This window comes from Oncorhynchus masou, chromosome 30 (assembly GCF_036934945.1).
Source record: "Oncorhynchus masou masou isolate Uvic2021 chromosome 30, UVic_Omas_1.1, whole genome shotgun sequence".
Classification (NCBI taxonomy): domain Eukaryota; kingdom Metazoa; phylum Chordata; class Actinopteri; order Salmoniformes; family Salmonidae; genus Oncorhynchus; species Oncorhynchus masou.
Window position 1 is genome coordinate 27,959,694 of NC_088241.1, and position 24,225 is coordinate 27,983,918.

Consider the following 24,225-nt stretch of genomic DNA (forward strand, 5'->3'; position numbering starts at 1 on the left):
TAGAGCTTGAGAGGATATACAGAAAAGGTTAGAAACTCCCCAAATGCAGGTGTGCCAAGCGTGTCACGTCATACCCAAGAAGGCAAGGCTGTAATAGCTGCCAAAGGTGCTTCAACAAAGTACTGAATAAAGGGTCTGAATACTTTAAAAAATATATATATATATATATATATATATTTATATTTATATTTCTACAAACCTGTTTGTCATGATGTGGTCTTGTGTGCAGATTGATAGGGGGGGGACAATTAAACCAATTTAGAATCAGGCTGTGAAGTAACAAAATGTGAAATAAGTCAAGGGGTCTGAATGTTTAACGAACTGCACTATTATATCAGTTCACCGAATCCAAATTAAATGTTGAGAGAGGAAAGGACTGCATCGTTTGGATACATCAAACTGGTGACAATGCTACGATTATCAGCACAAAGTCATCATTGAGAGAGTAGGTGTGTCCTAACTTTTTACTGGCACTGTATATCTGGGGAAGGGTTTAAAACAATTTCTAGAGTGTTGAAATTTTCCAAGAGCAAAGTGATCTCCATTATTGGTAAAAGGAAAAAATATGGAGCTACCCAGTCTCTGCCGAGAGCTGGCCGTTCGACCAAACTTAGCAACCAGGCAAGAAGGTAATTGGTCTTTCCGAAGGAATTGTATGTCTTAGATCAATGTTTCCAAAACTTTTTCATTTACTGAACCAACAATTGCATGTTTCTCTTCCTGGAGTACCCCTGAGGTACTCCCCATATGAGCATTTTATCAGTAGCGCCTCATGTTTCTAATCAAGTCCCCTCGTGGCTAGGCCAAGTACCCCCTCAGGGGTCCAAGTACCCCTGTTTGGGAACTACTGTCTTAATGTGGACTGTGCCATCCCAACAGCCTCCACAATGGATTAGTCCACTGAGACTGGCACAAATCAGACAGGTGTCTTGTGTGCCTTCAATTTTTAACAATTTGCGACCGCTCGACTAAAAAAATCTCTGCCGACCAACTGACCAAACAATCGACCTGTCGACTAAATGGGGTCAGCCCTGAATGGCAACCACCCTGTATTCAAGCGCATGTTGTGTCTCAACCGATGGCGGGCACAACAAAAAAACCTCCGATGTTGTGAAATAGGGTCTAAGCTACAACATATGTGAATATGGAAAAAAATGTGTCTTTTTAGATCATTGACATTAAAGTTTATTTATTTATTATGGAACCTTTTTTTCTTTCAATAATTAATTAAAGTGTGACCTTTTTTTGTAAGCTTTTAAATTATCTATAACTCAACCGTTTATATTTTCCAGTGATGAAGGCATGGATGTCGCATGGTAGGGAATGGGAAATTGTTGCACTTTGAGCACCTTTATCTCCTGAATGTTTTGGCATTCAGCTCCAAGTCACTTTCCGACCACTTTTTCCATGGGTGAACATATGGAAGGTTTAGTTTAAAGCAAAAGGGATGCTGTCAAAAAGGGATTGACTTAAACTGAATTTACCCTATAGGCCTGGGGTAAAGGGGGGTGTACTGTAGATCGTAAGTGGTACGATGGTCTGGGTGAGTGTGTGTGAGTGTGTGTGTGTGGTGGGCTCTGTTTGTGTTGGAAACAACCATTCCGCTGGCAAAAAGGGGAGAAAAAAATAAGTGAATGGTTCAGTGCTCGCCCCTTTTAGCCTGAGCGAGGGATTCCCCAGGAAGGAAGTGGTTCGCTCCCACTGCTATTCGGGGGGTCCCTCAATCTTCTGTTTAAAAAAAAATATATATATATTATCTTGTTGTGCTTTTCGTCTCTGAGCTGAGAGACAAGGTCTTGCCTGGCTGTTAATATTTGCATGTCACCACAGTTTCAGCTTTATTTCTTCTAGGCACTGTTTATTTGTACATCTGCAATTGTGTTTAATAAAAACCGAAGGGGAGTGAATGTAAGGGAACAAGATAACCACAGTATTTTTGACAGGAACTGGAGTAAGGGTAATTCAATTTGTTTACCACCCCTGATCACCATGACTCGTTTATCGGTTATGTCGGAGTTGATGTGATAATTGAACTCCTGCACTGTCAGATTAAATAAATGGCACACACTGGCCTCTAATTGGCTTCAGGCGGAGGTACACTGGAATGACACAACTTCAAACAACTAACTATCCACCCCCGACACACATACACTGTGTTTCGTTGAGCCCCCCCAGTAAATAAAGCATATCAAAGTGGCTCATGAGTGGTTGCCTGGTGCCATCTGAAATCTCCCAGAGTGCAGTTGAGTAATAAAGTGGATGTGAGGGAAGGAGTGGCACTGGAAGTGGGGCTGCTCACTGCTAATGGGAAACAGAGTTGCTTCTGTTGTAGGTTGTGGTGAGCAGAACAGGTTTTGATCATGGAGCCCTGGCTTTTTGGCTGCTAAACCGTTAGCATTGCATTTCACCTCTAATAAAAAAAGGTTCAAAATCATCCCTGCAGACCCATGATTTGACATGACAAGTGAAGTGAACACGCCTCCCCACCTCCCTGTTGCCAGGAAATTTCTGCATGGTTTGATATTTACAGCTCATAACTCACTAATATTAAACAGAATCGTATGGATTCCCCCTTTGCTCCGTAACTTTAAAACACACATTGTGTTGAATATAGCTCTGATCAGACTTGTATGTAATAGAAGGTAGCCTATTATTCTACACGGCTCAAAAGAAAGGCCTTTAAAAAGCAACTAAACAGATTGATTTGAATCACCTTTTGAGCAAATCACAGGCAATAATTGTCTATACACTCTTCAAATCAGTGTGCTTCCCTACTCTTTGTGTTGGTTTCTTGACTCATTGTTAAGTGGTGTAAGCCTCTCACAATGCAGGCTATTTGAGCAGCAACAGTAATGACTGTTTATTTCCTCTTTTAGATCGCTGCTGATTTCGGCAAGGGTTCACTGTGTAACCATAGAGACCGGCTGCATTGTGTACAGAAACTTGATTGCCTTGAACTCTGTTTGATTTCAACACCACCTAATTTGTCTTGACTGGTCAGTCTTTTTCTTTCTTCTTCTGCCTTTGAAGGTACGAGGATGCCAGCAAGCAGTATGATTCAATACTGCAAGACGATCCCACCAATACGGTAAGAGAGGAAAAACACACACTTAATTCTAATTTTGTTACAGTTGTGGTCCAAACATTTTGGACAGCGTTGAATCTGCTGAAAAGCTTTGGTATTAGTGGTGCGAGTTTGCATAGTTAAACTCCCCTTGGCCTTTTTGACCTCAACCACATTGCTGATCAGGCTCTCACCCACACAAATGACAAGTGTTTGAGGGAGTGGGAGAGGGGGGAGTGGTTCATGGTCTTAGGCAGTGTTGGACATGTGTGGTGGAACTAAGGCTAACCTAAATGCCTGCTCTTTGAAGACTGTGATATATAGGTAGTCCTTAGACCCCTCCTGGCTTCAGGTTAGGGGTGTTAATGAAAAGGCATTTTACCGCTCATGCTTACCAGTCTCTATAAGTACATTTTCATAGTTTAGTGGTATTAAATTGGCACTTGTGTATTTTTGTTATTCATCATGTATATTATTTATTACACGTGCACAGCATACATAACCTTGTTGGAGGAGTGGAATAGCCAATCACCTTTAAAAACAGCGTGAGAGTAGCTCCTCAAAAAGCTGGTACTTGAGTGAAACCAGGGAGATCGTTCAAGATTGACTTTGAAATTGGACGTCTATCAATGTCCTGAGGATGCCGGGAAATGCCTTCAAAACCGGCCACTAGGGGCAACAGTGAGCGCTATTACCAAGTTTTTGTTTTGCTCGGGCTTGTGGACGAGGATGGAGGATGTGCCTAATCCCACGACTCGTGTGAGACTGCGAGAGCTTGAGTGAAACATGCTTTTGTAAGCCCATTAAAAAGTGCTTTTGTTTGTCAATCTCAACTCGTTATTAAAATGCACCTCCCTTTCATCATTTGAGTGCATAGGCTATAGTCAACGGTAGGTAGCATATCAGTGTGTCACACACCACTTTGCAATGTACGCATGAGGCATTATAATTGTATGAAATCTGAAAGTTTTACTTTACCTCAAATAATGAGGCATGTCTTACCTTGCTTCAAAGTAGCCCAGTAGCCAAAATCCATCCATAGAAACGTGGAGGCAATTATTTTGACTTCATCATGCCGTTAAACAGCATTTCTCTCCTGATTTATTGGTTTTCATATCAACTTTATTTCATTGTCCAGAAGCCAGTGGCCATCTTAGTTGTTGCTATTCGAGTCCCCCTCGTTCTATGTTTCTAACTGAGATTTTCATCTGCCACATGGAACCGCTCGCATTAGGTGTGCTGTTATAGAACAGGGTTTTCCTGCAAATTGATTTTTGAAAATGATGAGCTGCTTCATTACAGGAGTTCCATGTTCAGTAAGGCTAAAACCTTTTGACTGAAAGACGATAGGCTTGCTATTGTTGCATGGTTCTCTTAAAGAAGAATGTATATTTCTTGTATGCATGCATAGTATTTTCTGTTAGTCACACAATTTTACTGTCTGAATTTTTATTTATTTTTTTACAGTTTGTTGACCAGTTAATGAGGGTTGGTTAGTCGACATTGATATGTGCATGCCTTCAGGTGTAAAGCCCAGCGTTCACTTCTGAACAGTATAAACAGATATAGGAAGCCGTTTGGCTTTTACTCGTGTTCTTGTTATATTATATCTTAAGCCCATGCACTATGCACTGTGAGATTTGTAGAGTATCTGGGCTCTGACAAGGCTGCTACTTTCCCACTATCTTGATCGCCACTTGCTGTGTCAGTTCTATCCACATGTTGTCTTTTGTCTGTCATCTGTATTTCTGTCTATCTGCCAATTAGTCTGCATTATCATAGTGATGTAGCAAAACTGTTAACACAAAACAATTCCAACAAATGCAACCCTCTGGTTTACGCAGCAGTTTACCATTTGAGTCAGTCATATTATAAACGAGTATAGCCTTTAGATATGCACTATTGTTGCCTTAAAATCCATACAATCTTCTCTCAATTTATATTGAATTTCAGCTGAATGACTTGCAAAACCATGTCTATCCAGTGTTCTGCCAATCCTGACCACCAACCCAAAACACATTGTACCTGCTGTTAATTGTTTCCATAAGGACATGTGGCCACGCAAGAAAATACATGTTTTAAAGGCTTTTCAAAAGAAACCATGACCTTATTTGTTTTGGCAGTCCTCCTGTAGACATTCAACAAGTTTCTGCGTTGCACCGACACATGGTCTTGCTTAAATATATTAAACATTTTCTCTTGGCTGGCAAAGTGCGAGAAACGAAGCATAAACATTTTGTTTTTTGGACACCTTGTGAGGATTCTGCACCTCATCGACTGTCTGTTTCAAACAAACGGAGGCCTTGCTGACAAAATCAATAAACTTGGGTATGCTCTGATGCAGTCACCTCCCCTTCTTTCTGGTGTGGAAGAATTGCCCCCTCATCTCTATTGGTTCCCTGGAGTGTAACTGTCTTCTCCCCCTTGTTCACACCCCTTTTCACCTTCACTTTGTCATTTACAGTCATTCTTTATTTTTCTCTGTTTCTGTTGGACCAAACCAGTCACCGTTCTTCTATTAAAATGAGTTCTATTTGTTTTACACAGGTTAGATCCACCATGTCCTATTTCAATTATAAGCACATTGAATACTCTGTCATGGAAGACAAGACAGGTGGTGGGAAGCGCAAGTTAGTTTGTATAGGCCGTGATGCCTCCAGAGCAACTACTTTTGGTTGTCAAGTTACCAGTGCAGGCACTTCCACAACCTCAGCAATAAATATACTGAACAAAAATGTAAACACGACATGTAAAAGTGTTCGTTTTCATGAGCTGAAATAAAAGATCTAAAAAATGTTCCATATGCACAAAAAGCGTATTTCTCTCCAATGTGTTTACATCCCTGTTAGTGAACATTTCTCCATTGCCAAGATAATCCATCCACCTGACAGGTGTGGAATATCAAGAAGCTGATTAAACAGCATGATCATGACACGTGCACCTTGTCCTGCACTCTACATTGTGCAGTTTTGTCACACAACACAATGCCACAGATGTCTGAAGTTTTGAGGGAGCGTGCAATTGACATGTCATTGAATGTTAATTTCTCTACCATAAGCCGCCTCCAATGTTTTAGGTTTTGGCAAGCCTCCAACCTATGGAACTCTGGGTCTTTGCGTGTCAAAAAAGATACACGTCAAATAACACTTTGTTGACCAATCAGGACCTGAATATGACTGCACTTCACATAACAATTTAACGCGTCTATACATTTTTTTACGTAGTTATTATACATTGATTACACTATCACTCGTATTACATATGTCACAATGATTCATCCATTTACGTATGCTATGATGATGGTAAAGTTGCCTCGCTCACCTACATTGCTGGTCAGAAAAAAGCTGATGGATGCAAACAATGTTCTTCCTCAAAAACAAAGCACAATGACAATCTGTTTCAGTAGCTATAGTAGAGCTAGCTAACTATATATAGTTAGGTATCGTCATCTAAAAAAAAAACTAATTTATAAAAGTTCTTATTTGATTGATGGTGGTCGGACCCATCTATGTGAAGCTAGCCACAATAAGAATTAGCCACAATAGTGGTCTTTGCGGTTAGCCTTCAAAATAAAAGTTTGACAGTGATGCAAATGAGTACAAATAGTAGAATTATGCCATAATTGAACAGATCATAATAAACAAGGTTGGAATGTTATATGAAATCAACAAAAGACAATTTGTTAATTTGACAAAAATCTTTTTAAATCACACTGGATGTATTTAGACTTTAGAATTGCATTAGTGGCATACTTATTTCACTGTACAGCCTTACCTATGGATTGTGGATCAATGACGCGGGGTATCAATCTACACAGTGACACCCAGAGAACATTAGCGTTGTAGCTCTTCTTGCGGGACTCTGAAACAACTGAATTGAGCCACGTTTATTCTCAACCTACTATGTGTATTAAACATTATTCCAGAGGAGAAACAATACCGTATGGATGTTTTGGAGTCTGAAAACTCTCATAAAAATATATATATATTGGGTATTGAGTAGACTGATACCCCATTTCATTGATCCCCAATCCTTAGGTAAAGCTGTCAATACACACAATAGGATGACTGCGTAGGTGATTTCACAGTCACAGTCCCACGATAAGAGCTACAACGCTAATATTTGCGTAAACTCTTCACAGTTGTGTTCTGTGGGTGTCACCGAGTAGACTGATACACCTTTGTTGCTTCACATTCCAACCTTGTTTAACGTTGTCTAGTCGAAATATGGCATGATTTCATCACATTCAAAGAGGTCCTTTTATTATGAAGGCAAAACGCAGATTCCACTGTTGTGCCTAATCCTTACTGTGGCTAGCTTCACAACAACCCGGTCCGGTCGAGCCTCACGAGCCAGATTAAGTTAGCTGGCTGTTTCTAACGTTAGCTTTGGGCAACAGGGTTAAGTAGTTGCTATTTATTTTCATGAACTTCAGTTCAATTTCAATGGGTGAGCATATGCCCTCCCAGTTATGTCAAATCCATAGATTAGGGCCTAATGAATTTATTTAAATTGACTGATTTCGCTAGGGTCTAAAGTTTTAGAAATGGTTTTGTTCACTGGCTTTAAACAACAAAATGGCATAAATCAAGTCAGGTGTTTGTCAAATGTGTTCAATCTTGGATTGCCCAGCCTACATATTTTGCTGAACTCCTCGGGCGAACTCCAATCCATAAGTGTCTGTGACAGGTAGAAGAGAGATTTCAGTATGTTTACCACCATCTGGTTTATATTTACAAAAGTAATAATGGTAGCTAGATTTAATCTTTCAAGCTAACTTTAGATAGTTGTTTTCCAGTTGGGAAACACTGAACTCTTTTAAATGGATACTTTGGGTTTTTGGCAATGAAGCCCTTTATCTATTTCCCCAGTCAGATTAACTAATGGATACATTAAAAAGGGACATCAAATTTGTATCTCTCATCCAGTATTTTTGTAAGCCCATAAGCTTGCTAGCTAGAGTTAGCATTGATAGTACTGTCAATTAGCCTAATTGTGCTTAGTTGTTCGTGCCATTTACTACATTTGAGTATTATGGCTGCAAACTGAACTAAGGCTGGGGGGGTGAACCGTAAGAGACTTACGTTATATACCAGTATCCATTCATTGACTGGTTTGGATTTTTATAACGGTATTTTTATGTATAATTTAGTAATGACTCAAAGTAATTATGGCAATCATCCGTATTTATTAACAGTAAGAAACTACTGCTAACAGCTAAGAACTAATCGCTAACTTGCTAGCACGCAAGTCAATGACTTCGACTGCCTGAAATCGCGGACTACCCCTAGTGGCCAAAGTAAGAACTGCAATTTAAACTGAAAATGCAAAATCAAAAAAGAGAACAATCATTTTTTTGTTGACAAAATAGAGGCATAACCACATGCACAACTGCAGAGCATTTAGCACATTCTAGACAGTTAACTTAATAATTATAAGATGTCTAGCAGGCAAACATTTAGTTGTGAATTCCTGTAACTAGATCACCTGGCACGTGCTGCACAACAGTGCGTGACTCAAGGCTCCGGTCTCTCATTGTTGTCTGCTTGTTAACAAACACCATGTGACTGGGGTCTACCGGTAAGCTCCATAATGGAACAATGATGTGGTAGGTGAAATGAAGAACACAATCTTTTTCTTCTAATGTATTACACAAGTTGACTGCAAGTATTTACTTAAAATAAAACTACAAATATTTAAATGTATTAAAAAAAAACGTGTCCTTTTCCAAATACCCTGGTATACCGTAAAACATTTCAACCTAAACTGAACTTGGAAGGGCAGAGTAAAATCAGCCTTCACAAAGGACAATGTTTTAGGCAGACTTCGCTGAAAGTCTACCAGGTCCTGAATTATCAAAGGCTTTCTAGGAGCTCTACCTATGACACAAAATAGTTTACTTAATGGGTAAACTAGTTAAAATATGCATTGCCCTTTTCATTCTTTGGGTAGTGAAATCTTCTCCAATGGGAAATGGGAGGTGCCTTGGGAATTGTATCCTTGAGGGATTGGTGGGTACTAGTACTCGCTAGTCAATCAGAGCACCACCCAGGCAATGTCCTGGGGATGTGATCGGTCTGTTTCCTGATCTCCAAAGGCAGGATGGATGTCACCCATAAGACCAGCGCCCTTTTGTTAAACCTGAAGGTGGGAATGGAAACAGATACTCACTGTCCCCTGGTGTCTTCCAGACCAGTTTTTTTTTTTCTCCCGCCAACCCGTCCTGGCTGGTGAGGGTGTGGTGTGGACGGGGGCTGACATGATTTAGGTCACCTGTCTTTGAATGAAGGATCTCCACTGCTCCCAGTCCAGCATGTTCTCTAACATGTTTTCTGTACGATGAGGGAGGGGATGGAGCTCAAAGAAATGGCGGAAAATTGGCGACCACAGCAAGGACTTGTGAGGCATCCCAGCATGCCGAGCTGGAGATTGGAAACTGAGCTGTTGTAATTACAGGCTGTGGAATAGATGTGGTACCCATTAACCAAAATTGTTGAATCAACAGAAATTGCTCAAGGTTTCTCTGCCATGGCGGTGTCCAAAGAATGTGTCGAACTCTTAGCTTCTATAGTTTTATTGTGTTCCAATACCTACAGCAATGATCTGGCGAAATTCTCATTTGCTTGCGAAAATGCATTTTTGTGCTTCTCTCGTCTTTTTTTTTTCTTTTTCTTTGGGAACTTTGACTAAAAGGCTATAGCCTAGCCTAGTGTCTGTCTACCACATTTTCATACAAAAGATAACTTCATTTATTATTCATTCAGAGTCCAAATGACACTGGATGATTCATCTGATATATGGAATTCCGGCCCTCATTTCATCCTAATTGGTGTGTAGAAACATAGCTAGTATTTATTGAGAAAGCAATTGAGGTCACTGAGAATCCCTTACTGAGGTTGAATGGGAATTGTATGCAATTAGAGTGTAGAACAAGAGTTTTTACGGAGGTCAAGATGCACTCAGTTTTCTACCGAGCTGAAACTAGATCCTGTTGAAATTGAAAATATTGGCTTTTTGCAACCATATGATTTAGGCACGATTTAGACAATGCTTCTGTATTTGATTTCTGGATGCCTTAGTAGACTTTGATTACAAGTAAAACCCCCTAAGCTATTAGGCATTTGAAACATCTGTAATAGTTTATTAGTTTACTGTACACATGTTTTACTCAATGTAGTGTTATTGTTGCTTTTAATGCATTTATACCTTCACCTACTAGCTATTTCACAACAGTGGCACAGAGCGTCGTTCATGGTCCCTCCCTTTTTGTCTCTGTATTCTTCTCTCTCTCCATCTCCTCCCTCCATTCTCGACCCCCTCCATCTCTCCCATGTATGTTATGTAACATTATTATAACACAGGCTATCTAGGTGTCCAGTGTAGTCCTCACAGTCAGAGCCTGGGTTGTGGTCAGTCCTTCTCAGCGAGAGTCAGGGGTGATTTAAACAATCCAGTGCTCTGAGTGCTCCTCGAGAACCCTAATTAAAAAAGAATCATGACAACAGCAGGATTATCCCTGCTGCCAGGTTCGTCTGGATCATTAGTTTGGAGGGGGGGAGGGGGGAAGGAGCGGTTTGGAAGAGCTCCACATTTAATAAAGATCTGTGTGACTCCTTCGGGGTGTGACTCCTTCGGGGCTACCAACTTCCATATGTTCTGAGTGAGCCCCAAGTGGTTCTTTATCAGGAAAGAAGGACTGGGAGAGAAAGAGAGGAAGGGGGAAAGAGAGGGTTGTGGGGTAGGCCAACAATTGCAACATCCACACTGAAAGTTGGTGTTCTGACATAGTTTTGGTATCGGACGGGGAAAAATACATATGTTAGCAATTTGGTTAGAAGTGAGTATAAATTCCTTAATCTCACATAGCATCAAGCCCCAGTAGAATATGGTCCATGTAGAATAGTTTGATCTTTTGAGGAGATATGTGTTTTATGAGCAGAGGGGGAAGAGAAGAAGTAGTTGGTGTCACCCCCCTTCCCCTACTCACTCAGATTGCTCTATAAATGAATCCTAATCCTTTTGAATAATATTTTCTTGACAATGCTTGTGTTTAATTGTGTGAGGACCACTCTCAAACAGAAATTCACATGGTATGTGTTTATTTTAGAACAAAGACAAACAATAATACAGGTCAAGAATAATCTAGATATGTATCAAAGTTTGCTGACTTTAGGTGAGTGTGTGTCCTGTGTGTGTGGGCTATGTAAGCACCATATCCAGGCTGTAGTGCAGGTCCCTGTCCCAGGGTGATGAATAAGTGGATTTATTGTGACGGTGGTGTCAGTGGATTCCCAGATTTATGGCAGCTCAGACATGACTCATGGCACAGCCCACAATGGCTTTGGTTTTGAGTGTGGGAGAAAGGAAGCCCCACTCAATCAAATGCCAGTCTATAAATAAAGTGGTCCGTGGCAGGCAGGGCAGCACCATTCTAATGGCAACAGCAGCCCGCCGTTAGACAGACAGACACACACCACACACACACACACACCCTCCAAAATGCAGCCTGGAAAAGTCAGAGGGGACGTAATACTTTCTGATTCAGATTGATGAGAATCCAATCCACTTTAAGGTCACTTCAACATCGAAATGAAAGAAAAGGCAATTGGAGGCTGAAGTAAGTTAGCTAGGCTTCAGAAGCTCATTCTGAATGTGCTGGCCATTGGATTTGGGGTAAGGCGCTGTTTTCCCCACTTAGTGGATGACTCACCACTATATCTCAGACTCTAAGCTCACACGTTGACTCATAATTTGTGTTCTTCCTTCCACAGATATAGCCTAGCTAACCATTACCTCTTATCAGATGCTGGCACATCAATTTTAAAGTTGCCCCATAACAATATCAATAATAGTAGGGACATCAGCATTTTAAGTAGCGAGGCTTCTCACCGCTGTGTAAAAACTGTAACAGAAAAGTGCTCAGTTAGGTTGGTTCATGCAGTCAATATCTCTCTTCTAATTTGAAGATATCTCTTAACTGAAATGTTATGATTTGATACTGAACATCACCACATCAACACCAACGCTATTGGCTGATGTTTCCGTAGAGAAAATGTAAAATCCTGATTCCCACCACTACAGTCCTCCACTCCACATAGATTTGGCGTTCTGTGAACTCATGATCCCTATCCCCAGGGGCTCGGCTAACTTCCACCTGAGCACAGTTTCAAGACTCCCAAACTCATTTAACACGTACCCTCCTCCTTTCTCTCCTCTCCCTTTTATTTGTGTGAGCTCTGATGAGACCGCCTCTCCTCGGTCAAACACTTGAAGAGCCTAAGACCTTACTAATCCTCTGTTGATGCTGATCTCCACAGGCGGCGAGGAAGAGGAAGATCTCGATTCTGAAGGCCCAGGGGAAGAGTGCCGAGGCCATCCGCGAGCTCAACGAGTATCTGGAGCAGTGAGTAGTGTTTTATAAGGAGATTTGGACGCCCTCCTCCTCACGCACACCTCCCCTGGTCTTTTTAATTAAAAGGGGGTTTGCATTCGATTTGAGCCGGGCTGGGCCACAGCCTGTCCATGAGACCCCCTCCAAGTCTACTTAACCCCCCATCTTGGGAGCTCTGCCTGTCTGTCTATGTTAGCCTAGTTATACAATGCCACGATTTGGATTGATTTGAAACGTGGCGATTTCAGCTATTGTACTTTGCATTAGAGTGGTTATTGTTGATGATCCTTTTGCTAAAGAAGGGTTCTAAATAGCATGGTGTGATGGTGCTGAAAAGCTTCCTCAATGGGAGACTCCCTAAATTTCTCACTGTTTTACAGGTTCGTCGGTGACCAGGAAGCGTGGCACGAGCTGTCGGAACTCTACATCAACGAGCACGAGTGAGCATGGCATTTCCTTATCGCATTCGTTTAACTCATTATCTACATGACTTGTGACCTTTTTGACTGACTTACTCCAGTGGTGAGAAGAACCTGTGATCGTTCCAGATTTTGAGTGTGTTCTCACTCTAGAGCTGTGCCAGCACTCCCTGGTGTCAAGACCTTGAGGCAGCACCTTATCATGTCTCCCAGGGGCATCTGTCAGCTTCTAACAGACTCAGGGGGGGGCGAGACGAGAGTGGGGTGTGTCTGTAAGCAGTAACTCCTCTCCTCTCCCAGTCTCGGTGGCTGAACTGACGGCTTGATCCCAGTGGTGATATATTAGGATGGGCACAATGGAGAGGGGCGTTGAAATACCTAACTCAGCCAGGGGTCCGCATTGGGCCCCTGTCTATGTTTGTCACATGGAGAGGAGGGTAATAGGATTTTCACCCTAAGCCCCCCGCTCATACATATGGGGTGAAGTCAACCCCCTACTGATATCTCTGTTGCCAGGGGTAATTGTCAGCCTCCCAAGACAAGAGCATTGCAAGACATTTTTTTTGTTTGAGTCACTTTTTATCCCTCCTTAGTTGTCTTGGGGACTTAGGAGTCAGGGAAGCAGCCGTCTTTCACGGAGGTGTGTTTGTGTGTGTGTGTGTAAGCAGCACACCGGCTCTGTGGTCACCCTGACAGGAGGGCAGTGTCTGCAGGAATGTTTAGCGCAGTGAGAGCTTCTTATTGGATATTTCATGTTTTTGTCCTGAGGGGCTTTATTGCTGTAGTAGAGGGAGGACATCCAGGGGTGAGTGGATTATCTCCCAGCTTAGCCAAACTTTTGTAATATCACCCCATTCACTTCCCGAGCCCCTTTATATACAGGCGTGTCCATTTCTTTTCTTTATTTTGGGTTACAAACACCCTTTTTTCCCTCACCCTCTTCCGGACAGCATGGCATTATCGCCTCTCTTTTCCACAGGGAGAGAGGGAGGGAGAGTGGCTGCAGAGAGATTCCCAGGAGAAGTTGATGGCACTTTCTTTCCAGAGCCAGAAAAAACAGAGGCTGATGGGGAAGAGAAATAAACGCCTCTGCCCTAATTGTGTAGCGCAAGCTAAACATATACAAATCACTCATGGCTTCTCACCTGACATTGTTACAAGGCTCTACAGGCATCAGTGTTCAAACATTGACAGTAATTAATAGCCTAACGCAGTGGGAACCTTTTTAAAATAATCCTCATACCGCTGAGTGATATTCAAACGTTGAGATTGTGCCTTTCTGTTATTGTTGCGTTGAACTGCTGAGACGCATCGACTCATTGGGAATCATCTGAGCTTATAGTGCCGTTGAATTAGTCTTTATTTAACTGCTGTCTATCGGTTCAGATTTGCCTGGTCATCCGATGGCGCATGATGACTTTCTGTGGTGAGTTTGCACAGTCTAATGGAGGAATCTTGATCCGTTTGCCCAGTCTAGTTGGGAAAAAGCATTGGGCTGGAAGTCAAACTGGTATTACAGTTGGTAGCACCAACAACCAACCATTGTTTGGTGTTCAAAGAAAACAAAGCCAATGTGTGAGTCAAACTAAATGTGCCACCACCACAAGCTAGCAGCGTGGTCTCTGAGCCCAGGCTTAGGGAGTTGGAGCTGAGTGGTGGTGATGATGGTCGGAGGGTGAAGATTGGAGGGTGCGGTACTGCAGTCAGCCAGGGCTCTGCCTGGTGATGGAGGCTGCCTCTCCTCTTGCCGCTGTAGGCTGGGGCCACTTCAGGAGCACATCTGAAAGTCTTTATGGGGAGGAAGTGGTAATTGTAAACAGCCCCCCAACCTTCCAAATACCCCGATCTCCCTCTCATTCGAACTTGCCCCTCACACTCCCCTACCACTCTAATGCTGCTGCTCTCTGGCTTTTGAAGTCCTTTAGACAGATTCTAAATGGGCCGATAGTCTCTTCATGTCGTGCGAGGCAGCATTTGGGCGTTTCTGTTCCCGCCGATATACCCAGCTTGCGTCAGTGTCCCCCCCCCTACTTCTCCCTCTATGTCAGTGAAATGGCTACAAATTTGCATCCTTATCTTGCGTCATTTATGATCCCACCACCACAAGCACCATTCTTGGTTTTTCTGCACATTTCCAAGCACATACAGCATATGCGGGATCACGTACAATCTCTCTCTACACTACAATTGAGTGCTGGGTTTTGTGTTTTGTCCGATTTTGGTTTAATAGCCCTGTTTTAGTGTGCTGGGTTCATGTAGTCTGTCAAGGCGTGGGAAATTGTGTGTGTGTGTGTGTGTGTGTGTGTGTGGACTGTGTAATTCTGAGTGTGTGCTGGAGAGAGAAACTTGCATTCCCTTGGACGGGTCCCCTGAAGGAGAAACTGTGTATTAGATGTGTAATGGTTGTAGATTAGCGTGAGGTCAACAGCTCAGCAGTCTGCTGAGAAGTGATCTCATCTGAGTAGGGCACAGTATGCCAGTTTCTACTGTAGCGCTGACCTCAGGAAGGTATTTAACTAGACATTACCAGAGTGAAAAACACATCGCCAGACAGACAGATTGATCCTGTGTGTCTGGAGACCCCCGCTCCTCTCCTTCTCAATGTTCCACTTTCCAAAACTGAAGAGTTTCGCCAATATAGACATAACCACATAGGCCACCAGATCCCCTTAGTCTGCAAATAAACTTGGTTTGTTGGATGCATCTTCCTAGACTCAAACTTGCCAAAATGGACAGTAAACCAAGGCAGCAGTATAACTTTCTGCCGAACAAATTTACACTCTGATTGGAATAGGTAAACTACATCACAGATGAAATAGAGCACATTTCCCCCCTTACTATTTAAAAGCTCAAAGATTAAATGTCCATCGCTAGTGGTCATCAATCTATTCATTGTTCCCTTGTTTCCACAGCTATGGAAAAGCAGCTTTCTGTCTGGAGGAGCTGATGATGACTAACCCTCACAATCACTTGTACTGTGAGCAGTACGCTGAGGTAGGTATGACTTCTGCATGTCCGTCATCAAGCAGCCTAACGATTGGAATAAGGTATTCTCCCAGCCCTCTACGCGAATGCTCTCTCTCACATGGAGGAGCCGGCCGCTGCACTTAACGTCAGCAGGAATACACGCTCATGAATTTCACAATGTTTACACGGCTTGTCATGTCGTCATGCTTATTCAGATGCCGTGTAGACATTGCGTAAGCCCCCCGGCCGGCACGCCTCATACCCATATTTGAATGTCTTGTCTCACAGGTGAAGTACACCCAAGGGGGGCTGGAAAACCTGGAGCTGTCCAGAAAGTATTTTGCCCAGGCTCTGAAGCTGAACAACAGAAACATGAGGGCCTTGTTCGGTCTGTATATGGTAAGTTCGAACATCTAACCGTCGCATGATAGAGACGTGAGGGAGGGGGGTGAAAGAGCAACAACTCATCCTTTTTCTCCTGTTGTTTGTCAAACTGTGCAGGCCTGCTACTGCCTTTTGTGTAGCGACCATAGAGCCCAGCTTTCAGATAGGTCAGGTCAATGCTTGGAAAAGTCTGCCCCTTCAAGCTCTCTATTTTGGTAATATTACCCCTCGAAGCTTTCGTACGGGACTTTTTTCATGTTTATGACCAAAAATGACAAAAATAAACAAAGATCAGTGGCAGGACGGAAAAAAAGGAGAGAGGGCGACTGCCTCCCTCCCACGCTCTGTCAGTCCCGGCAGCCCACGGCCCAGGTTAACGTTTTGATTTCGTCTGAGCCAAATGCCCCCCTTTCATCTCCATATTTATTTAAACAGGAAGTTGTCCGTTAGCACCAATGCATCATATGTAAGTGAGTCCTGACATAAGAACACAAACGGAGAGTGCAGGAATAAGGGTGGGTGGATGGCCAGAGCAGAGAGAAGCAGCGACACAGGCCTTCCAGTGTTTTCTCTCTATTGCAACAGGGGTTCAAGCAGGTAAAACATCTCATACACGGAAAGGGGCACAACCACTGGATCCATTCATGGTCTTTGAAGGGATAGCTTCACTTTTATAGACTACCCTTTCATTTTTCTTAAAGTAGTCAATGGGGTTAAAGTTAGCTAATGTTATTTAAACAAATTCAAACTGTAAATGACTGTCTCTCCAGGCCCGTAGACTACTTTCAGGGTAAATGGAGAAAGAGGTAGGTCTAAAAAGGTCTTCAAGGTGCTAGCTGGCCGCAGAACATGCTTAAAAAAGCAGCATCAATTCAAGACCTTCAGATCCCTTAACCTCCAAATGTATTCCTGTTCACCTATGGGGGAATTCCGACCCGACTTAGGCGCACGTAAATGGAACGTAATTATCTTTGTATGCAATTTTCTCTCGACACATTGGTAAGCGCGAGGTAAGATGAGTAAGCCATTCGGATAAGGGGATTGTAAATAAAAATGACAATTGTTTTAGATCTATTTCACCATGCCACTGTCAGTTCTACCCACATTTAGAACTGTCACTCTAGTGTTCCTTTCCATAGATGTTTCATTATTCCATAGTTAGTTTAGCTTTATTTCCTCTGTTACATTTGTGTGGTAGTTCCTGAGGATCGCTAGTTGTTGTGGATCATATTGGGCTAACGTATTGCAAGTTGCGCAGTCATTTGGGACATGCACGGTTCGCAACGACTGGTCTGTTCTAAACACAGTTCCATGATTAGTGTGGATTATTAGGGTGGATTTAATGACTACTGTTCAACCACTGCTTTACACTTTTTTTCACCTTCCAATATTTTATGGATTGAACCATTTGAATATGTCAGCGTTCAGGATGAATCAAACCACTGTATTTTTGATTCCCCGATATAGTTTGTGCGTATGGTTTTTAAAAATTGATTCATAAATACTTTCCTAACTGTAAATAATATACAAGATCAGAATATTTTTGAAATCTAGCAATTGGTGTTGAAAATGCGACAAATATGCATGTATTTAGACCTACAATGCTTTCTTTCATTGATCCCTAATATTCTGAACCGTTCTCTCTATATATATTTTAGTGAATCTGTCGAGACAATTCAGATTAAAGGTACACCACATTTTAAAGGGATGGCTTTAGATACATGTACTGAAAACTCCACGAGAAAATCTGTTGTCCAGCAAGTGGGAGGGTTTGAATTAAATGTATTCAGTGCGTGCAAGGGAACCACGCCTGCAAAGCCCGTTCCGCACCTGTATAAGGTAAGTCTGAATGCCAACTACTGAAGTGTATAGGAAAGGCGTACATAGTTACGTAGAGGACATTATGTTCCTCTGTCAAATCATCCACTGCCACTATTTTGGCCCAACGCTGGTTTCAGGTTTAAATTTGATCAACAAAAAGTTAGTGTCCACAAGATCCAGAGTTGAAATCCTTGACAAGTGCAAGTTAGTTCCTGACATGGGATTGTGCCAAGGCAATGACTTTCTGACCATTTCATCTGATTCTGGGTGACAGTGAAGCTTCGTGAACACCACCGAAGGGCAGCTCCTCACCGAAGAGCTATTTGATTGGTTCAGCTTAGTCGTTCAGAGCACCTGATTACACCTGAGTCGTTGGTAGCCGTGACCACTGTGAGGTTAGTGTTAGCCAGTGCTGTGTCTCTGCACTAGCGGGGATCTTCACACGGAGGATGACATCATTCTGGGGTAGTCTGTCGGAGCTGACATCGTAAGCCGGAGGTTATGAAGAAGAAATCCAGAAGCAAAAGCGTTTTTAAAAAATAAAAGGGGGCAGCAAGGTTGATTTGGGGTGTAGTTAAAGTTTCAGTATGACCATGGGGACTCCTTTGAAGTGCTGCCCGTTCAAGCCTAGTGGGGTTTGCACTTCGGAGACGATGGCAGTAGCATGGGAAAGACATGGCTTTTGTGGTTCTGAGGGGAGCTGGGGCGGGCAGAGAGCATGATTCACATCGCGCTTCGCTCGCCACAGCACCGCGGGTTCTGAAGACATACTGAAGACAAGCCGGGCCCTGTCATCACCGGCTATCTATGGTGTTGGAGAAATTAGGGCCCATTAGGTGATACTGCCCTTGGGGGCTGGGGAATTAAATAAAGCACTCACTTTTTCCTCTCCTGTTAACGTTTTTTACGTGTCGTCGGGCCAATTTTTTCTCGTCCTGCCCACGGTGGAATTGGTTGCACATTCATCTCAATGATGTTTTTATAGCGATTTTGATATGACGACACCTTTCTTTCTTTCCTCTCTCCCTTGCTTTCCACTCCCTTCTTCTTCCCCTGTGTAGTCAGCAAGCCACATTGCTGCCAGCCCCAAAGTGAACGCCACGGTGAAAAAGGCCAATGTGAAGTATGCTACTTGGGCCACCAATCAAATCAACCGAGCCTATCAGGTGAGTTATGCCAGGTGTCTACTTTAATAATGAAAGCTACAGGATTTACATTTTAGTCATTTAGCTCTTATTCAAAGCGATTTACAGTAAAGTGCATACATTTTCCTACTTTTTTACTGGTAATCGAACCCAGAACCCTGGTGTTGCAAGCACCATGCTATACCAACTGAGCCACATGGGACCTTTTCCACTTAACTGTTCCTATACCACAAGGGTAGTCAACCTTGGTTATGTACTGCCACAGGTATTTCATGTATTTGATTGAACATTTCTGCTTTAGACCAGGTGATATTAATCTAGCCAATCACTGTTGGTGAGGTTATTGGCAGAATTAGGTGCCCTAGGGCTGTTACGGAGACCATATTCATCAAAAAAGTCATGCTTTTAAAACTCACTGTTAGGAAAAAGATTTCACCTCTCTGTGATGATCAATTTGAAGAAAGAAGTTTAACAACAGGTTGAAACTGAGTGAAAACATCGTCGTTGTGGATGTTGTTTCAAAGCCAAACACAACGAAATGGACAGAGCTTTCTAAGGTGATGATTAATTCAAAGCATTAAGAGGTCACATGTAGGACACCCATACATATATTACAGCTTATGCATAAACATTTGCCTATGTATGAGCCCATGCCCGAAAAATAAACCTGAATTAAAATAATGATTGTGCCATTATACAAGACACAGCCTACCGCATATTATGCAAGGCAGAATATATAAAAAAAAAAAAAAAAAAAAAAATTAAAAGCATAGGATTTTATGTCTTTTGTAAATTTTTCTAGTCGATTTTTCCCAAATTTAAACAAATCCACTGAGTGTGGACTGTATTATTATGCATACAGGATGGACTGGTTACCATTGCGGTGCTCCAAACGTTCTATCCATGAGTCTGGGAGAGAATGTATAGGCTTAGGTGATGGTGTTGGTTCATTGATTGTGCAGGGCGGCTTACAGATTTAGCCTACAATTATTGTGAATTTGATTTTGAATAGCCTAGTAATAGGGATTTTTTTTCTATTTTCATAATCAATTGGCTGGTACATTTTGGAATATCTCACCACTGTGCATTTCCATGTCCTCCTCCTCCTTCATTCCTTTCTCGAGCGAGCAGAGATGGGGAGCTGTCAACAGTTTAATTAAATATGTTTCGTTGTGAAAACATGTTACTATCGATGTTCCCGAACAGATTTCACTTGCTTTCCCAAATGAACACTTAGTAACTGCAGGAACACAAGTTGGAGATCCCATGGCATACAAGGTTTGGGCGGAGTATTACCTGTCACGCAGTGAGAGGCTGTATGTTCCTCAAACAATGGTTGATGCGTGTTCTTATAAGTCCAGACATTTCTATATGCAATCCTGTGTGAAAGCAGAGTTTTGATGGTTGCCACTAAAAAGAGGAGGATCCCAGCTGCTACTATATTTAGGCGCATTGCTCAGCTGCTCCACTATTAAACTGGAGTAGCCTACCCGGCATGATTTAACTGCGGGAAAGCGGCCTCCATTCGCTATCCAAGTGCATATGGATGACTTGTCTTTTTTCCCCCTTCCACAACCCATTTTGATAATGGGCCATTCTAAGTCAAAACCAATTTGACATATTAGTGAAGATTTAATTGAGAATAGTCTGATGGGTGATATATGATCACTTGATGAGAGAACAGGGTGTGCAGCCTGAGGCAAGGAATGGCAAAGTTTTTTAGCAATAAAATAAATATATATATATATATATATTCAATAGCCTGTAGTTTCATCATGCAGCCCATATATGTTTTGATTTCTAAGGTTTGAATCATTCACAACTAACTCTAAATATAGAGTTTAGGACCTGTTTCAATTATCACTTTTAGCCACTTCATATGCGCACTGTCCTTTCTATTTTAGTTCAATTATATTATATAATTCCAATAAAATCATAACATCGTACAGGCTGATAACATACAGTAGGCCGACTCATATTTGGTTCTTCTGAAATACATTTTCTTCATATCATAATGTTTCGTTAGACCTGCCAAAAATAAATAATGGATTTATTGTGTTGGGCTATATTAAATGGATTGATTAGACTTTTTGTAGAATGTAGATGTTCCAAAGGTCAGCGGCTTGTATGCATGGAGTCCTGGAGATGCATACCATGTTTGTTAATTAACGGTAATTCACCTTGAGACCAGCAGTCTTGACAATAACCAGCTGCCAAAATGTCATGACCACCACAGCCCTAGTGGTGCATGACTGTTTGCGACGGAATCCTGCAGTGGCACCTCAGGACCAGGTTTACCTACCCATGCTATGCTATAACTTAATCCCTTGCATACCCTTGAGTCCTTACTGTATCCTCCCCCTGGTCTATGCGAACCGCCCCACTTACCCTCTGAGGCCACGGCTGTACTGAGAATGGTTTTGGCAGGGGGGCAGACAGTGCACCTCAATTCAGTCTCTTACTGTTTGGGTAGATTTCAGCTAATGTGTTGACTTAAGACCACAAGGCCCGTTCTGATATCTTTTTTTGTTACTGTGCCTGTGTTGAATCATGTAAGATTTGAGTGGAACTTAAATGACCAGTAAAAGTCATTATTATTTGCAATGATTTAGGAATCCTTGTGAGTAAGTATTAGCTAGGTTGCCACTTGTTGTTCGGCTATTGAAATTGTACTTCAGTTCATGAAAATAAATAGCTAGCCAGCTACTTAACTCTGTTGTCTCAAGTTAACATTATAAGCAGCCAGCTAGCTTAATCTGGCTAGTGAGGCTCGACCAGACCGGGTTATGTGTTGTGAAGCTAGCCACAGGATTAGTCACAATAGTGGAATGTGCAGTTTGCCTTCAATATAAAAGTATGTAATTGACAGTGATGCAAATGAATACAAATAGTAGAATTATGTCGTGCTTTTATTTTGAAGGCTAACTGCAAAGTCCACTAATCTGGCTAGCTTCACATAGATGGGTCCGACCACCATTAATCAAATAAGAACAGTTTTATAAATTAGGGTTATTTTAGATGGCACTTAGCTTTTTATATAGCTATTGAAACAGATTATGTGGTTTTGCTATGTTTTTGGGGAAGATCATACCAGCATCATAACATGCGTATCGATGAATTGTTGTGATAGTGTAATAACTATGTAAAAAATGTATCAATTCATTCAATGTGACGTACAGTCATATTCAGGTCCTGATTGGTCAACAAGCTTATTTGACATGTCAAATAGTGTTAGATAGTATATGTTTTGACACGCAAAGACCCAAACGACGTTCCATAGAAATCCTGGTTGAGAATGAAAGAACAAATGAACAACGAAACAGCACAGCAAGTAAGTGAAAGAAATAGGTTTTGATTATGTTTCACTGGTAATGGGGACATATGTAAATGCCAACAAAATAACATTTTGGTCAGTGTGTGTTTAATCTTTATTTAACTAGGAAAATCAGTTAAGAACAAATTCTTATTTACAATGACAGCCTACCCCGTACGACGCTGGGCTAATTGTGCGTCGCCCTATGGGACTTCCAATCACGGCCAGTTAGTGACTGTAGTGACACCTCTTGCACTGAGATGCAGTGCTTTAGACCGCTGTGTCCATGTGTGTATGTTAACTATTTACCTGTACTAGAATGCTTATAAGGCCGCTATAATTTTAAATATCGGGTGTTGGTATCGTTTTTCTTTTGGCAAGGAAAATATTGAATATCGCTATCAGACAAAAATGTCATCGGTGCATCACTAGTATCTAACACTTTGGATGTTGATTAATCAAGAACACTTAACTGTGTTGGTTTTCTAACACTAAGTGTTGTCAATCAATCAGGCCCACTTTACAATATTAAGCTCAACATCGTGGGTGTGGAAAATGTACACTGCTCAAAAAAATAAAGGGAACACTAAAATAACATGAAATATTCTTATTAAATACTTTTTTCTTTACATAGTTGAATGTGCTGACAACAAAATCACACAAAAATGATCAATGGAAATCATATTTATCAACCCATGGAGGTCTGGTTTTGGAGTCACACTCAAAATTAAAGTGGAAAACCACACTACTGGCTGATCCAACTTTGATGTAATGTCCTTAAAACAAGTCAAAATGAGGCTCAGTAGTGTGTGTGGCCTCCACGTGCCTGTATGACCTCCCTACAACGCCTGGGCATGCTCCTGATGAGGTGGAGGATGGTCTCCTGAGGGATCTCCTCCCAGACCTGGACTAAAGCATCCGCCAACTCCTGGACAGTCTGTGGTGCAACGTGGCGTTGGTGGATGGAGCGAGACATGATGTCCCAGATGTGCTCAATTGGATTCAGGTCTGGGGAACGGGCGGGCCAGTCCATAGCATCAATGCCTTCCTCTTGCAGGAACTGCTGACACAAGCTGCCACATGAGGTCTAGCATTGTCTTGCATTATGAGGAACCCAGAGCCAACCGCACCAGCATATGGTCTCACAAGGGCTCTGAGGATCTCATCTCGGTACCTAATGGCAGTCAGGCTACCTCTGGCGAGCACATGGAGGGCTGTGCGGCCCCCCAAAGAAATGCCACCCCACACCATGACTGACCCACTGCCAAACCGGTCATGCTGGAGGATGTTGCAGGCAGCAGAACGTTCTCCACGGCGTCTCCAGACTCTGTCACGTCTGTTACATGTGCTCAGTGTGAACCTGCTTTCATCTGTGAAGAGCACAGAGGGCAAGTGGCGAATTTGCCAATCTTGGTGTTCTCTGGCAAATGCCAAACGTCCTGCACGGTGTTGGGCTGTAAGCACAACCCCCACCTGTGGACGTCGGGCCCTCATACCACCCTCATGGAGTCTGTTTCTGACCATTTGAGCAGACACATGCACATTTGTGGCCTGCTTGAGGTCATTTTGCAGGGCTCTCGCAGTGCTCCTCCTGCTCCTCCTTGCACAAAGGCGGAGGTAGCGGTCCTGCTGCTGGATTGTTGCCTTCCTACGGCCTCCTCCACGTCTCCTGATGTACTGGCCTGTCTCCTGGTAGCGTCTCCATGCTCTGGACACTACGC

The 24,225-nt window shown here is 42.4% G+C and overlaps 1 protein-coding gene across 1 annotated transcript in view; it reads left to right on the forward strand.

Moving 5' to 3' along the window:
- LOC135522471 (ER membrane protein complex subunit 2-like) overlaps positions 1–24,225 on the forward strand; it is a 52,377-nt gene that overhangs the window by 20,635 nt on the left and 7,517 nt on the right. The window contains exons 5-10 of the mRNA XM_064948763.1: positions 3,031–3,088; positions 12,382–12,467; positions 12,836–12,895; positions 15,787–15,868; positions 16,130–16,240; positions 19,108–19,212. Of these exons, the coding sequence (XP_064804835.1) occupies positions 3,031–3,088; positions 12,382–12,467; positions 12,836–12,895; positions 15,787–15,868; positions 16,130–16,240; positions 19,108–19,212 (502 nt within the window). The remainder of the gene's footprint in view (positions 1–3,030; positions 3,089–12,381; positions 12,468–12,835; positions 12,896–15,786; positions 15,869–16,129; positions 16,241–19,107; positions 19,213–24,225) is intronic.